This window comes from Arachis stenosperma, chromosome 4, assembly GCF_014773155.1.
Source record: "Arachis stenosperma cultivar V10309 chromosome 4, arast.V10309.gnm1.PFL2, whole genome shotgun sequence".
NCBI classification, from domain to species: domain Eukaryota; kingdom Viridiplantae; phylum Streptophyta; class Magnoliopsida; order Fabales; family Fabaceae; genus Arachis; species Arachis stenosperma.
The window spans coordinates 10,294,945-10,310,762 of record NC_080380.1 but is presented as its reverse complement, the minus strand read 5'-3'; the positions used below and the strand labels follow the sequence as shown (position 1 = coordinate 10,310,762).

The following is a 15,818-nucleotide window of genomic DNA, read 5'->3' as shown; positions in this document are numbered from 1 at the left end:
TCTTCATTGATGATATTCTTGTTTACTTTAAGATTGAGGAAGAGCATGCTAATCACTTGCGAACTGTGCTGCAAATTCTGAGAGATAGGAAGTTGTATGCTAAGCTATCTAAATGCGAGTTCTGGAAGAGTGAGGTGAAGTTTCTCAGTCATGTGGTGAGTAAGCAAGGGATAGTTGTGGATCCTGCCAAGGTGGAAGCAGTAATGAATTGGGAGCAACCAACTTCAATAATAGAGATTAGGAGTTTCCTAGGTTTGGCGGGGTATTATCGCAGATTCATTAAGGGATTTTCACAGTTCGCCTTACCTTTAACTAAGCTGACTAGGAAGGATACGCCTTTTGTCTGGACGTCGGAGTGTGAGGAGAGTTTTCAAGCATTGAAGCACAAGTTGACTACTGCACCCGTGTTTGTATTGCCTGAACTAAGTGAACCGTTTGAAGTGTACTGTAATGCATCATTAAAAGGTTTAGGGTGTGTTCTGATGTAGCACCAGAATATTGTAGCATACGCCTCACGGCAGTTAAGGCCGCATGAGATGAACTATCCGACTCACGATTTAGAACTTACTGCTGTTGTATTTGCTTTAAAGATTTGAAGGCACTACTCTATGGCGTTAAGTTTCATGTTTCCTCAGACCATAAGAGTTTGAAGTATCTTTTTGAGCATAAATAGTTGAATATGCGCCAGAGGAGGTGGATGGAGCTTCTAAAAGATTATGATTTTGAATTGAATTATCATCAAGGAAAAGCGAACATTGTGGCGGACGCCTTGAGTTGGAAGTCTTTATATGCAGCTTGGATGATGCTACAGGAGAAAAACTTACTAAAGGCATTTCAAGGTTTGAATTTGGGAGTTAGAGAAGAATCTGGAATTCTGTGTTTGAGTCAGTTGCAGATTTCAAGTGATTTTAAATCAGAACTTCTGAAGGCTCATTAAGATAGTGAAGCGTTACGTAAGGTATTACCAGCAGTTGAACATGGAAAACAGTAGAAAGTGTCTGAAGGTCAGGATGGTTTGTGGAGGTTCAAGAACTGGATTGTTGTGCCGGATATTGTAGACCTGTGACAGAGTATCTTGAAAGAAGCTCATAAGAGCGGGTTTTCAATTAATCCAGGAAGCACCAAAATGTATTAGGATCTGAAAGCCATGTTCTGGTGGCCAAGGATGAAGAATGATGTGGCATTGTATGTATCTAAATCTTTTAACATGTCAGAAGGTTAAGATTGAGCATCAGAGACCATCAGGAACCTTCAGCCTTTGGAGATTCCACAATGAAAATGGGAGAGTATCGCAATGGATTTTGTGATAGGTTTGCCTAGAACCCGGTCTGGTTGTGATGCTATTTGGGTAGTTGTGAACCGACTAACAAAATCAGCTCACTTTCTTTCTATCCGAATAAGTTGCACAATGGAGGAATTGGCTCGAATGTATATCAAATAGATTGAAAGGTTGCACGGCGTGCCTTCTACCATTATATCTGACAGAGATCCTCGTTTTATATCAAGGTTCTGGGGAGCTTTTCAGCGTGCATTTGGGACTCAGTTAAGTTTGAGTACTGCGTATCACCCTCAGACAAATGGACAGTCAGAGAGAACTATTCAGACCTTGGAAGATATGCTAAGGGCTTGTGTTTTGGACCAGCCGGCAAGCTGGGATCGGTATATGCCGTTAGTAGAATTTGCTCATAATAATAGCTACCATGCGAGCATCAGAATGGCTCTATATGAGGCTCTGTATGGCAGAAAATGTCAATCTTTGCTATGTTGGTATGAAACTGGAGAAAGAAGTTTATTAGGGCTTGAGATGATAGCTGAAACTACTGAGCAGATAAAGAAGATTTGTAGCCAAATGGTTATAGTCTAGAGCCGTCAGAAGAGCTATGCTGATCAGAGACGAAAGCCTTTGGAGTTTGAAGAAGGAGAGCATGTTTTTTCTGAAGGTTACACCAACCACTGGAGTAGGAAGAGCTATTAAAACTAAGAAATTGAATCCCCGTTATATTGGATCATTTGAGATCCTGAAGAGAATTGGGTCGGTAGCTTATAGAATTGCTTTACCGCCGTATCTATCGAACTTGCACGATGTGTTTCATGTATCACAGCTTCAGAAATATACTCCTGACGCAAGTCATATTCTAGAACCGGAACCGATTCAGGTAAGAGAAGATCTAACACTTCCGGTAATTCCAGTGAGAATTGATGACATCAGCATTAAACGATTGCGCGGGAAGGAAGTATCATTGGTAAAGGTAGCTTGGAGTCGAGCTGGTATCGAGGAACATACTTGGGAACTTGAATCAGATATGCAAAAGGACTACCCACATCTCTTTTCAGGTAACTAAATTTGAATTTTGAGGACAAAATTCTTTGTTAGGTGGGTAGGATGTAAATTATGATAAATTAGTAGATAATTAGTCAATAAATTAGTGTTTAATAAGGAAGATTAGAAATATAAATATTATATCAAATTAGGATAGACCTCATCGAAATGAGGATTTTGACACTAATTTCGAAGAAAACGGTCCAAGATTGAACCGAACGGGCCAAACCGATTGAATCAGACCCAAACCGGTTCGGTCCAACCGGACCAACGTATTAAATGAGCCCGAAAGCCCTTTTCTTCCTCATTTTCACCTGAATGCAGCGTGAAAGCTCCATGGAGAAGAGAAACACTCCCGAACCCTTACGGTGAACTCCGAACGCCGTAACTCCTCCGTCCGAGCTCCGATCGCTGCACCATTTGTGGCCACGCGTTCACCACGTCGAGCTCTACGTTTCTACCAGAACAATTTCATAGGTAAGTCGTTAAATACTCCCAGCCACTCTTTTCCCCCAATTCTTGAAAGTATGGTACGGGTATTGAATTTCTTTGCTTTTTGATATTTTAGAATCCAATTAGCTTGAGAAAAACGTTCACTCTTACTTATGTGAAGCTTGGGTAAGGTGAGGATACGATAATTCTATTTTAATTTTATTGAATTTGAGATTTGAATATTAAATTGGGTATATATGTGTTATAAATGTGTATTAGGTTGTGAATAAATAATTGGAGCTTGGAATTGTGAATATTGGAACTTGGAGGAAGCTGAGCTTAGTGTTTATTGAATTTTGGAAGGGCTGTGTTTGTTTTAAATAAGTTTCCTTGATCACTACGTGAGAATCGACCAAGGTATGGTTTATGTTTCTTGCATTTAATATATAATGTTCTGTGAAAACTTAGGCTAGATGACCATAGGATAAGTTAGATTGCATGTGTATATTTAATACTTAGTAGTATCCTGTTGATGAACATGGTTGGTTTGGTGCTTGTTGATTAACTGGTGATTTGGTGAATTATTGATTTGAGGTATAACTATTGTGGAGGTTATTGTGATAATGAGGTATTTTGTGTTAAAAGCTTAGGATTTGTGAACTATGATTCTTAGTTGAATTTTGGTTGTTGGATTTGAATATTGTATGAGTATAATTGTTGACCTGAGGTAGATTTAGTGTGGTGATTGTTATGATGATGAGGAAGGGTATGTTGAATTGAAAAGAATGCAGGTTTGGACCCGAAAAGGGTGGCAAAGTCCGAGTTTTAGAGGAGATGCTGCCAAAATTTTATAAAAATTAGAGATTTTATTTAGATGATTATTTAAAAAGATTTAGATTCAAAGGTTATATGGTTTGATTTTGAGTTATTAAGAAAATGAGTATGTTTTAAGTTTGATTCATTTGGAAAAGATGAATTATGTTTTGAATTGGAATTATTGATGGACGGAATGGGAGGTGTGATAATGAAGGATAAGGATTGAATATGATTGATGTATGATGAGGAATGAGATGCGATTGAGAATGATGTGGATGTTGATGAATTATAATTGAATTATTTATGTGGCTTATGAATTTGAATGATCTGAGATACGAGATTCCCTGGGTAAAGTACCATGGCTTGCCACCACGTGTACCAGGTTGAAAACTCGATACTCTGTTGGCCCTACGACGTAAGGGTGACCGGGCACTATAAATTCCCGATAATGTTACCCCCATTGAGCAATATTGATTATTTGAGAAAAAAGCTATACAAAGACTCTTGGGGATACATGTCGAGGGACAGTCTAAGGTTTTCGGACTTGTCGGGTTGGCTGGATAACCGATAGATGAGCCTCATCAGCAATAAGACAGGCATGCATCATATGCATATTACTTGAATTACTTGCTTGTGCTTTAACTGGGTGTGCCTAAATGTACTTGCCATGTTAAGTGTATATCTGTTACCTACAGTATTTGTAATCTTCTTGTGTTTATCTTTATCTGTTTATTTGTCTGTGAAATGCATAATGGAGTTGGAGGTATGGAGGAATGGCAGTATATAATTTACATTTAAGGTTAAGTTAAGTTAGGTTTAGATATTCTTAGAAAACCACCTTTTATTGCTTCTGTTTAATACCTTAAGCTCTGTAATCTGAGTGTCGGCGTTCTAGGATTGCCTCTGTCATTCCCAGGACTTTATATCTTATGTGTGTGACACCTTTACCATATTGAGAACCTCTGGTTCTCATTCCATACTATGTTGTTATTTTTCAGATGCAGGTTGAGAGGCATCTCGTTAGGCGTCTGGACTCTTGAAGCGGAGTGGTTACTGGGTTTTTTTGTTGTATAGTGATGTGTATATATGTATTTAGCTTTCTCTCCGCATAACTTATTCTTTTTTATCCTCTTAGAGGTGTATGGAGAGGCAGGATTTTATTTATGTACATCTGGGTTTCGGATATGTATATATGTATATATATGTGTGTATATTCTCTGGCCAGTCTTGACTTCGCAGGCTGAGTCAGGAGCTCGTTACTTTGTATCTTTGACTCTCTTTTCATGTTTCAGGTTACTTTACACTTAACAGTTGTAGCTTTCTTAGGACGCAAGTTAACTCGTTTCTTGAGCGTTGCGCTTTTATTTTCGCGATTTTGTTTCCTCTATTCTTCAAGGCTCCTAGCATATTATAATTCTTCTGTCATTATATGTACACATTTTATTTTAGAGGTCGTAATGTCACACCACCTCTGTTTTACGAGTTAAGCGTAAAGCTCAGTGTGGTAGGGTGTTACAGTTGACAAAAAAATCACAAAAAATATATACTTAGCCAAAAATCATCAAATTTTAAGGATAAAAATATCTCTTTTTCTAATCATGCTTGCAAAACACCGTATCAAAATTCAATTTCTAAAATATTTTTTTAGAATACATATTTAATGTTGGATATTTTTGTGGCATTTTTAACTTATTTGAGGACATTTTTATCGATAACAAAACGTGAGTACATTTTTATTAGCGATAAAATTATTCGAGTACATTTTTTTGTAGTTTATCGTTATTTAAATAAATATAAAATAGTTTAATTTCAAAAATTGGCATATATAAAAAGTTGGACGAAAATTCACATGGTCCAAATCACTTGAAACATATATAAAATAAATTTTATCACCATTTTATATAGGTTATTCAAATTAGTCAAATATCCATAAAATGATCCTAATACGCGAATTATTTTCGTAATGTGAAATCAAATTGAATTCAATATTTTTAGTTCAACATATAATATAAGCTAATCGTTAAATTACCATCACATCTTGACAAAAAAAAAGACAATAATTTAATGACTTGTTCATATTATACGTTGAACTAAAGTTATTGAATTTAATTTGATCACACACTATAAAAATGATCTATATGCTAAAATTATTGTGTGAATATTAAATCTAGCCAATTCACATGTGCTATATATATAATTGATGTGTCATTTTGCCAATGGCTCAGATAAAATGATGATAAAATTCATTTTATATGCACTCCAACCAATTTGGACCATGCACATTTTTTATTCAAAATGATCTATATATGCATATTCTTAGAATTAAACTAATTTTTATATTTATTTGAATAAAAAAGCCGTAGTGTTGTTTTGGAAATAAATACTTGGAGCAGAGCAATTATTTCTCTGTTTTGCATTATCACATCGAGAAAAAAAAATTAAACAGAACATATATAATTAATTAAGTCTTTTGAAACTAACTGGTGAAATTGACTCCGAACATTATTACATTAACGCAACTCAAAATACTATTACAAGGAGCAAACAAACTCACATAACAAAAAAGAGTCACACACACTCATCACAAAGCTATAGTAGTTAATTAGCCTCGGGCACATAGCATAAAATGTGCACACACAGATTCTTTATTCTTGGACCCAAATAACTCACTAAATCTAAGATGAACTAACCATACCATCGTCTGAATTGTAGCGACCCAGACCCAACTCAATAGATTGTGTGTTAACAAAGTTACATTGCTTTCGAATTTCGCCTTTGTTACCGGTTATGACACCAATGTTACCCATCTTGATCATAGAAGCCTTGAAGGCCTCAAAGAAAGCATTCTCGTCACTACTGAACTTGTTCACAATGCTAACGGTTTCGGCACCGGGCGTGGAGAACAATTCTTGATCACTCTGGAGCAATCCCTTGCGGACCTGCAGATTGGAGTAGTAGTTCTTGTCGAATTTGTCAGGTGTGCTTGAATCCAAATTTGTGAGGGTATTTCCGGGTCCATTTTTAGGGCATATTGATCTCAATTGTTGTAAGTAAGTTGTGTTTAGATTTGGATCAGGTTTTGCACTGTTGCTAAAGTTGTACAATCGATCAGTTATAAATTGACACCGAGCTCTTCCAATTGTATGAGCACCTAAATAACAAAGAAACATTTTTATATATTTATACTATCAGAAAATTATTTCTCTAATAGATAAAAACACATAAATAATTATATCTCTAATACACTTCTCACGAAAGAATTTTTTTTAGAGTTACTCTAAATCTTTCGGTTATAGAAATTCTTATATCATATCATAAAATCATTTTTTCTAAAGGTTTAACTTAATAGAAGAAGACATATGAATAGTTATTATATCTCTAATAGATTTTATTAAGAATAGTTTCTAATTATATTATGAGAAAAATAACCTTTAAAAATACCAATAACAAATGAACCCTTAAATAATTTGAAAACACTACAAACATAATCAATAAGTATTTTTTTTCTTGTAAGTGAATGATTGTAATGTTTGATACCTGAGAGTGCAACTAGGTCAGTAACATTGAGGTCTTGTCTTTTGAAGAATGATATAAGTGTTGTGAGGTCGAATGAAGGACCTGGAAGGTTCAAACCAGCAAGGGTTTTATTTGCTGTTGTACTATCCCTTCTCCCTAATGGAACTTTCCAATCAGGACCCTGACCCTGTAATCGTTAACACAATTCAAATAAATGCTTTGTGGGAAATATGTAATTATATTGTATCATTTATTTTAGTTAAGGCATACCAAAACAGATGAGATTTCAGCTGCAAGAGCAAGAATATCAGCACATGAAACTACTCCAGGACAAGCTTTTTCCACCTCTGTTTTGATCTTGTTCACAACATCCAAGCCCCTAATTGAATTGCTATTGGGAGGTGCACTTTGCTCACTCGTTATGGTTTTTGTGTCGTTCAACAAAATTGATGCATCACATCCCTGCACATACATATACATACATGGTCACTCACTACTCACTAGCTAGTAATAAACTTTCTTTGTACAATTTTAACTTGTTTTCTTGTATAAAGATAAGAAGATGATTGCTATTTTTATGTTTTTTAAAATATTTTGTTGATTTACATCTTATTTATTATCCCAAATTGAGTATAAACTCTATTTAATTAGATCTCATTTTATAGTAAATATATGTAATAATATTAATGTCATGAAAAAAATAAATTAAGTTGATTTATTTGATATAATGTCGGTTAGAATTTCAAATAATATATTTTTATCTTGGTGGATTCTAATATGATTATGTTATGGTAGCTAGATGATTATGCAAGTGTTATTAAAATTAAAGTTATATTTTTTTAATATTTTGGTAACAATTTTTTTAAACAAAACTTTTTAAAAAACGTTGTTTGATAATAAAAACGTTATTTTAATTTTAGTAATACTTTTTGAAACACTATGATCGTTGTAGTTATCATAACATAATTATACTAAAATAATTTTTTTATATTATTTAAATTGGTCATAAATTCTTATGAGTTTAAAAGAATCTTTTATTAAAAAAAAAATCCTCACCTTTTATTACGAGAACAACAAAGTCTCTTATCAAATTTAGTTACAAATGGTACTATTAAAAAATTTTTATTATTGAAATATATAAGTTCTTATATTAGGATTGATGTGTTTTATTTTTCTAATAGTGAGAGGTTTAGACGTATTTAAAAATTTTCAAAATTTATATATATAATAAAAGTATTTTATTCATTTTTTATAATAGAAATATTTTAATTATTTTTCTATAAATAACACAATTTAATTAATTATATGTGTTAAATTTTAATTTTAAAAAATATCTTTAAAAAAAGACATTTTTAATATTTTTATCTAAGTGATTCCCTTTAATTTTTAGTTGAAAACTAATATTTTTAAAAAAATGAGTAGTAACTTATTTGTAATTTTTGAATTTTAATACAAAATAAAAAAAAAAGTGGATAATGATTTTTGTGAATATTCATTCTCAGTTCTTCTAATTGTTAAGTAAACCCATTTTTTTCCCCTCCCTGATTGGGTGAAATGAAAGGAAACCATATCATCTGTGACTCTGTAGTCTGTTCAGCTTCAACTGGGATCCAGTGGTCCCACCATGCACAGTAATAGTATGGTTAGTGGGGACAAAGATCTTAGCAGTTTCCAAAAGAGTAAGAACTAAGAACTAAGAACTAAGAAAGATCGATTTGATGATCTATATGCACTATATTATATATACCATAAAGCAGAGAGAGCCACCTTAATTATATTTTTTACTATCAACATGAATTAAACTTGTATTATGTGTATATATATGAATTAAACTTTGATTCAAGTTAATAAGGACTTAGGATATAGTAAATGAAAGAAGTAGCATAGTGATGAGTATGATACTTGAACAAAGCAGTCATGGAAGTGAAGCCTAATGAGGCTACCAAGCATGCGAGGATCTGTTTTGGAAACATTCCTTATGACTTCACGAACAATGGAATGAACATTCGGACAGGTGTTCTTGTAAAATGACGGATCTAGCCCTGATGCTTGTGCATCTGTCGACATTGGTAACTCTCCAACAATCACTACTAACACCACTGCACACCACACTAGTGATGCCACCTTCACACCAAACGAACTCATCTTTTTTTTTTTTTTTGGTTTCTAAGTGTGTATGAATGAAAGTACGTGATTGTGTTGTAATGGCGATAGATTTTGGGATTTTTGAGCCTCTATTTATAGTGCAGTCAGCAGGTATAAGAAAAATACAACTTTAACGTTCTTAATTCAAGTTATACTAGAGGTCTCCCTTCTTTGAAATATTGTTTTAAGAGTAAAGTTTTAAGTGATAATTATGTCTCTGATAATTTTGACTTTAGATTAATTAACTTTTAAAAAAAATTATCAAGTAGATTTTTAATAATGATAGTAAATAATATACATGTTATCTCTTTGTTAAAGTAAGGACTAATATATTACTAAAGACAAAATAATGGGAAGTGGGAAGCATATTTGGATATGGGCAGTGCAAGTTGTAAATACGTGGAACCCCATAGAAAGCAAGCCCGCCATTGTTGAATACTCATGCTCATTTCCATTCATCAATTTCTCTTTAGTGAAATCAAATTTTTTATTTTATTTTAGAAGAAGTATAGGTAGATAATGAAAATATTAAATAATATGAATAATAGATATATCAGATATTCAATTCACTAGGTGTACGAATAATTATTCTAATATGGTGAATTATAAGGTACAGATGTAAGTTTACAGATATTTTCTTTAATAGGATGAAAGAGAAATTGATAAAAGTAGAATCCACATTTTGAATAATAATAAAATAATAAAAAATAACTATAAAAAGAATTTATATTCTCTCTATACCACTCCAATCTATATAGTAAAATATCCCTTCTAATATTAAGATTTAGATGAATAATTTAAAAATGTAATATATTTTATTTGAATTGGACTAATTCTGGAATTCGTATTCATATTGTTCAAAAAAATCATTGATTACCTAGTATTCTTCTTTATTTTATTGTTACTTACTACCAAATAAAGTGGCCCTACCAAATCCGACACGTGGGCGGCACGACCGCGCGTTCGTATAACAACTACTCCTATGTAAATTTCCGTATCTTAATTATTAGCACAAGGACAATTATGGAGCGCAATATATTTTAAAGGATATATGATTAAATTTTATAATTACGTTATATATATATATATAATATTAAAAATAAATTAAATAATATATATTTATAAATAAATATAAGATGTTAAATTTTATAGTTGATTTTGATATATAAATAATATATTATAAATTTTATGATATTGTAATTGATTTTTAAATTTGAAAAAGAGTATATATGTTGAACTTTTTATAAATAGGTCACTATAAATATTAAAAAATATTATTTATATATTAAAATTAATTATTATGTATTTATATGTAGTTTAATTTATTTTTTTAATATATATTTTATATTTTTATATATAATTATATTAATAATTAATTTTAATATATAATTAATATATGGATAGTAAATATTCAAAAGTAACTCTGCCAAAGAGATTCTAGCACCAAGTTGTGACTTAGGGAACAATAATGACATGCATTGTCCATAGACGTCTTTTCAATTTTCTAACAGAGATTTTTATTTTATTTTTTTTAGCATGGAAAGCTTTTTTAAATGGTTTTTTGTTTTTTGAAAATTATTTTTCTTAAAGTGATAACAATTATTAATGAACACATACATGCATAGTCATTACTGGCTCCTTTAAATATTTCTTGGGGGAAAAAATGAGGAAGGTGGCTTTATTTTCGTCAGAACCGATAATATAATAATACTTCCAACTCATCGAGACTCAGGAAAAGGATTTTTCAATTACTTCTTTTGTTTACTTTTATCCACTTTTCAAAAGGATGTTTAAAATTCAGCTCAAGTCCGAAAAAAAATACACACACATATATATTTTAAACTTTGGTAAAAAAATATTTAGTGATATTTTTTAATAAAAAAAATTACTAAATGAAAGTTTTTAATAACTTAAATAAATTAAAGAATGGTTGAATTTATGACTTTTTTTTATTTTTAAATTTTTATTTTAAATTAAATTTAAATTAGTATTGTTGTTGAGTCTGTAATATTGATTATGTAAGACAATTTTATTTTGTCTTTTAATGATTAATTAACAAAAACTAAATTAGTTATTTTTAAATATACTGAGTTGTTGTAAAATCTGCAAGATTAATTATGTAGGAGACAATTTTTTTTTCCTATTGAATAAAAACAAAAATAGAAAAAAAAGAGTAAATGACAGAGTCATATATCCTGATTTAACAATCATGTGTAATATGATTTATATCTAATTTCTATCACACTGTAGTAAAATTTTCACTGTCATTTTAAAATTTACAAACACTAATTTCCAAGAATTCAACCTATTCCTATCACACACAAACCAAACTTTTATCCAAACTGGATTTGTCTAAATTTACTCCTAAACTTTCAACTACAACCATGCTTCAAGCTATCTATTTAGGTCGTAATACTATGGAAGAAAACTCCCAACTACCTGTCATAACCTTTCTAGATAGGAACGTTTCAACATCTAAAAAACGGTCACTAGAAGTAGTCTACCTCGATTCACATTTTGAGAACGAAAAAGATAAGCCCAATAATCTTAACCAAAAGTAAAGTATGTGTCCTATTTTTCGGCGTCACATCAGACCCTATTTCATTTCACACAACGAAATAGGGTTTTTATCCCGCAAAAAAATGTGAGAAGGAGGTTTACTGATACCTAAATTTATAAAGTACTGAAGAGTTTTAATAGAGAATGGGATATGATACAAGAAAAGAAATTTCTTCGACAAACTTAATTAGGACGTGTTATATATTTTTTTTCATAGTTATTTTTCTTTGACATTTTCTTTGTTGGTTGAGTGTTCGAAATAATACTCATGAGATCTTTAGTTTTTTTTTTATTTCATTTGATCAAACATGCTTATATGTTTTTTTTTCTTTCTTTTAAAATCTTCATATATTTTTATTCAAGTATACTTGCATATTCATCTCTTCTTTTATCTAAAACTTGAGGAATATTTCCTTTTTAAATAAGTGACATCTTATTCAACAGTCTCTCGATGATATGTTTGATATTTAGGGTATTACTTTCCAAGGTCCGCCTCATGACATCTAAGTTGAAAGAGATAAATTAAACAAGTATGGTCACCCCCTATTGGGATGTACTATTAAACTAAAATTGGGGTTTTCCGCGAAGAATTATGGTAGAGCAGTTTATGAATGTCTTCGCGGTGGACTTGATTTTACCAAAGATGATGAAAATGTGAATTCTCAACCATTTATGCGTTGGAAAGACACTATAATTGTGGTGAAATTTTTACTATTATTTTAAAGATTTACATACACCAATTTTCAAAGTTTTAATCTAATCATATCAAAGACAAACCAAGTTTTTACTCAAATTTAATTTGGCTAAATTTACTTCTAGACTTTCAAGTTAGTACTCACCCAATTTAATAAGGAAATCCTCTCAAGATCATGAGTACAAAATAGAAATACATACAAAAGAGATCGAAATATTTTGTAACTTTTCTCCAAGATTACGCTCTTTGTTTTTCTCTCAATAATTTTTACTAATATGTCACATATTTGACTTTTTTTATTGATTGAAAAACAAAGAAAGATAAAACTGAAGAATAGAAAATTCAATGTAAAATCATAAAAAAAAAAGTTTAGCTAAAAAGTTTTGAAAATCTAAACAGTGTGCTAACTCTCATTTCTTCAATTTTTAGTTGTTTATCCTTTTATATAAGAGCAAAGCTTCCAAAACTTGAGCTTGATGGAACACTTTTGACTTTGTTTTTCTTCTCCATAAATCAATTTAGAAATGTAGAAAAGAGGTGAGACAGTAATAGTGAATTCATGGATAATAGAGTTAGCTTGAATCCTTACTTATTTATTTCTCTTTTTTCTTTTTTCTTGGACTTTAAAAATTTGAACTGTTGATCTATTTTTTTACTTTAAATTTTAATTGTGATTTTTAATTTATAACAGAGATAAACAGCCTCCAATTTTTTTTATTTTACCCGAAAATATAAAAAAGATAATAACTTCAACAAGATATAATGATTGCACAAAGATTATAACTTTTTTTTATTTGTCCCTGAACCAAATTTGATTTGATTTTTTGCTCTAATTTTTTACTTTTTTTCTTTTTTTTAGCGCATGAGTTAGTTTGGTAATCCACCTTTTTCACTTTCCTTAAATTCAATTTGATCTATCTTTTTGTTTGTAAAATTCTTTTTCATCCTTAATTTAAGGTTAATCACGTAGGTTATGTTCAAATAAAAAAAGTAATTACTTAGTTAAAGAGTTAAACACCTTAATTATAGGCCAGAAAAAAAATAAGTACGGTCAAAAGAGTTTTAAACTTGTTTTAAATATTTTATTTTTTTTACAATAAATATACATATCACACGTCCTTTTAGGCTTTTAATCCAAAATCACTAATATTTATTATCATCAAATTTATTGTTTTTTTTTAATTCAACACTAAATAATAAAAAGATATTATTTTAATTTTAATAATATCTTTTAAAAAATATCATAATCATACTGTAGTTACAGTAACATAAACTTGCTCAAATATATATATTATCACTACTTCCAATTCGATTTTATGTATTGCTTTCTAATTAAAGCGCATGCATGTGATTTGGTAGGGATGTTCATAAGGGTTTTTTAGAGGCCTCACTTTAATAAAAGTTAAAATGTATTTTATAAATTAAACTTAATCCATTGATCGCTTATTTCATTTATTGTTTTTTTAGTAATTCTTACATACACTCGTTCATATATATATATATATATATATATATATATATATATATATATATCATTTATTACAAAATTTTAGTCAATAGAAAGAGTGATATGATTGTTTATATATGTAATACAAGAATCTTATTTTTGTTTTTGAGAGTCAGTGTAAAATTAGTATACTTTTTTTATTTGTTTTACAATGAGTATTTTCTTTACGGATACAAGAATTAAATTTTAAATTTTGTAGTTACACAAATTTTGATATCATGTCTATAAATCATTTATCTCAAAAAGGTTAAACAAATAAAAAAAAAAGTAGAGATAAGAATTTATCTTTTATCTACAGTTAGTTACTTTTATGTAAATTTATTAATAATTAAAAATTGTTAGATAATTTAATATATTTAATTAAATTATTATTTTTAATATTTTTAATTATCAATTTTATATAAAGATATGTGAATTTATATATAAACAAATTATATAGTTATTTATTTAAAAAGAATATATATCATTTTAATTTTCTTATGAAAGAGAAATGTTATCATGAAAAAGATCTAACGCCATTTTTTAAATACAGAAAAAAACATTATATCTAAATCTAAACGAAGACATAGATAAATCTCTATGTTGAATTATATGTTGAAAATGAGTTTAAATTTAATTACAATGAATCTTAATAAATAAAAACAGATATGAGTCTAAATCTTTTTATTTCTTTAATCTACACAAAAAATATTACAATAATGTGAAATATCTTTTCCTCTTTTCGATTAAAAATGTCCATTTTTCGTTCAGACCTAAAAATTTTTCATGAAAGAAACACTTCCCTTGCTGCACCTAGCTTCTTCTCAAATCTTAAGGATTTATTATACCATCATATTCAAATTAATTATAACAAAAACATAAAATATCATAACAGAAATACAAACACCATAAAGAGAGAGAAATACACTATAAAAAAGTTATTAAATCTGAAACAACTAAATAGAAAAAAAAGCATATATATATAAATTTAATTTTGATACATTGTCAATATAAAATCATGATACATTGTCAATATAAAATCGTTTTACATGTACATCTAATCATATAACGTTACATTATTAATAAAGATAAATGTAAATGATCATTTAAAAAAATAATTGTGATTATATGACTATATAAAACGTTTTACACTGATTATATATACTTGATTAAGAGATAAACTTAATTATTCACCACTAATATACATACGCGACTTCCAGGGAGGCAGTAATAATAACTTTAATATCTACATACTACTGACAATCAAGGGTGGTTAGGACCTATAAATAAAATTTCTTTGAAGGACCATGCCTTTATCTATGATGTCCATGACCATGACTAATACGACATAGGCTAAATGTTACAAGTAGCGAAGGAACAATTTAACAATAAAATTATATTTCACATTATATGCTACTAGCAGAGCACCGACCGAGCTTATATTCACGTACATCAGATAATATATATAATATACGAAGACCTAATATTGAGTGGTTGATGTACTGCCATGGATCGATTAGAGTGGTTGGTATCTTTATTTCCCTTAGTCAAGTAATGTAAATCTAACTTTGAATCTGAAGCACGAGAAATGGAGGAAAATATCCAAATTAAAGATGAGTAATAATGGCCGGAAATTAACAAAAACTCAAATCAAATTCGTCACATATTCAATATTAAACCGAAATTCTGAGAATGATTACAATAATATATATATGTTTTCCCTATTATTATGGGAGGATTTTTTTATAAATAAAATAAAATAAATTGATGATTATTCCCTGCAATATATATTTTAAAAATATTCATATTTTTACAATTATTTATTACTGCCAACAAAATAAATAAATAAA

At 29.8% G+C, this 15,818-nt stretch overlaps 2 protein-coding genes across 2 annotated transcripts; one reads left to right on the top strand and one right to left on the bottom strand.

The window, feature by feature from the left end:
* The first annotated feature begins 1,880 nt into the window (after positions 1 to 1,880).
* On the top strand, positions 1,881 to 2,342 carry LOC130974576 (uncharacterized). The gene has a single exon (XM_057899447.1). The coding sequence runs from the start codon at positions 1,881 to 1,883 to the stop codon at positions 2,340 to 2,342; it is 462 nt and encodes a 153-aa protein (XP_057755430.1).
* Positions 2,343 to 6,006: 3,664 nt separating this feature from the next.
* LOC130973986 (peroxidase A2-like) lies at positions 6,007 to 9,305 on the bottom strand. The gene is made up of 4 exons (XM_057898686.1): positions 8,987 to 9,305; positions 7,355 to 7,546; positions 7,106 to 7,271; positions 6,007 to 6,719 (listed from the first exon to the last, which is right to left on the bottom strand). The coding sequence occupies exons 1-4, from the start codon at positions 9,227 to 9,229 to the stop codon at positions 6,244 to 6,246; spliced, it is 1,077 nt and encodes a 358-aa protein (XP_057754669.1). The 5' UTR covers positions 9,230 to 9,305; the 3' UTR covers positions 6,007 to 6,243.
* Between the last annotated feature and the right edge of the window lie 6,513 nt (positions 9,306 to 15,818).

Coding starts and splice junctions, on each gene's coding strand:
- LOC130973986 (XM_057898686.1), bottom strand. CDS start 9,229: ATGAGTTCGTTTGGTGTGAAGGTGGCATCACTAGTGTGGTGTGCAGTG. Junction 7,547..8,986: donor TCCATGACTGCTTTGTTCAA/GTATCATACTCA, acceptor ATGTATGTGCAG/GGATGTGATGCATCAATTTT. Junction 6,720..7,105: donor TGACCTAGTTGCACTCTCAG/GTATCAAACATT, acceptor TTTGTTATTTAG/GTGCTCATACAATTGGAAGA.
- LOC130974576 (XM_057899447.1), top strand. CDS start 1,881: ATGCTGATCAGAGACGAAAGCCTTTGGAGTTTGAAGAAGGAGAGCATG.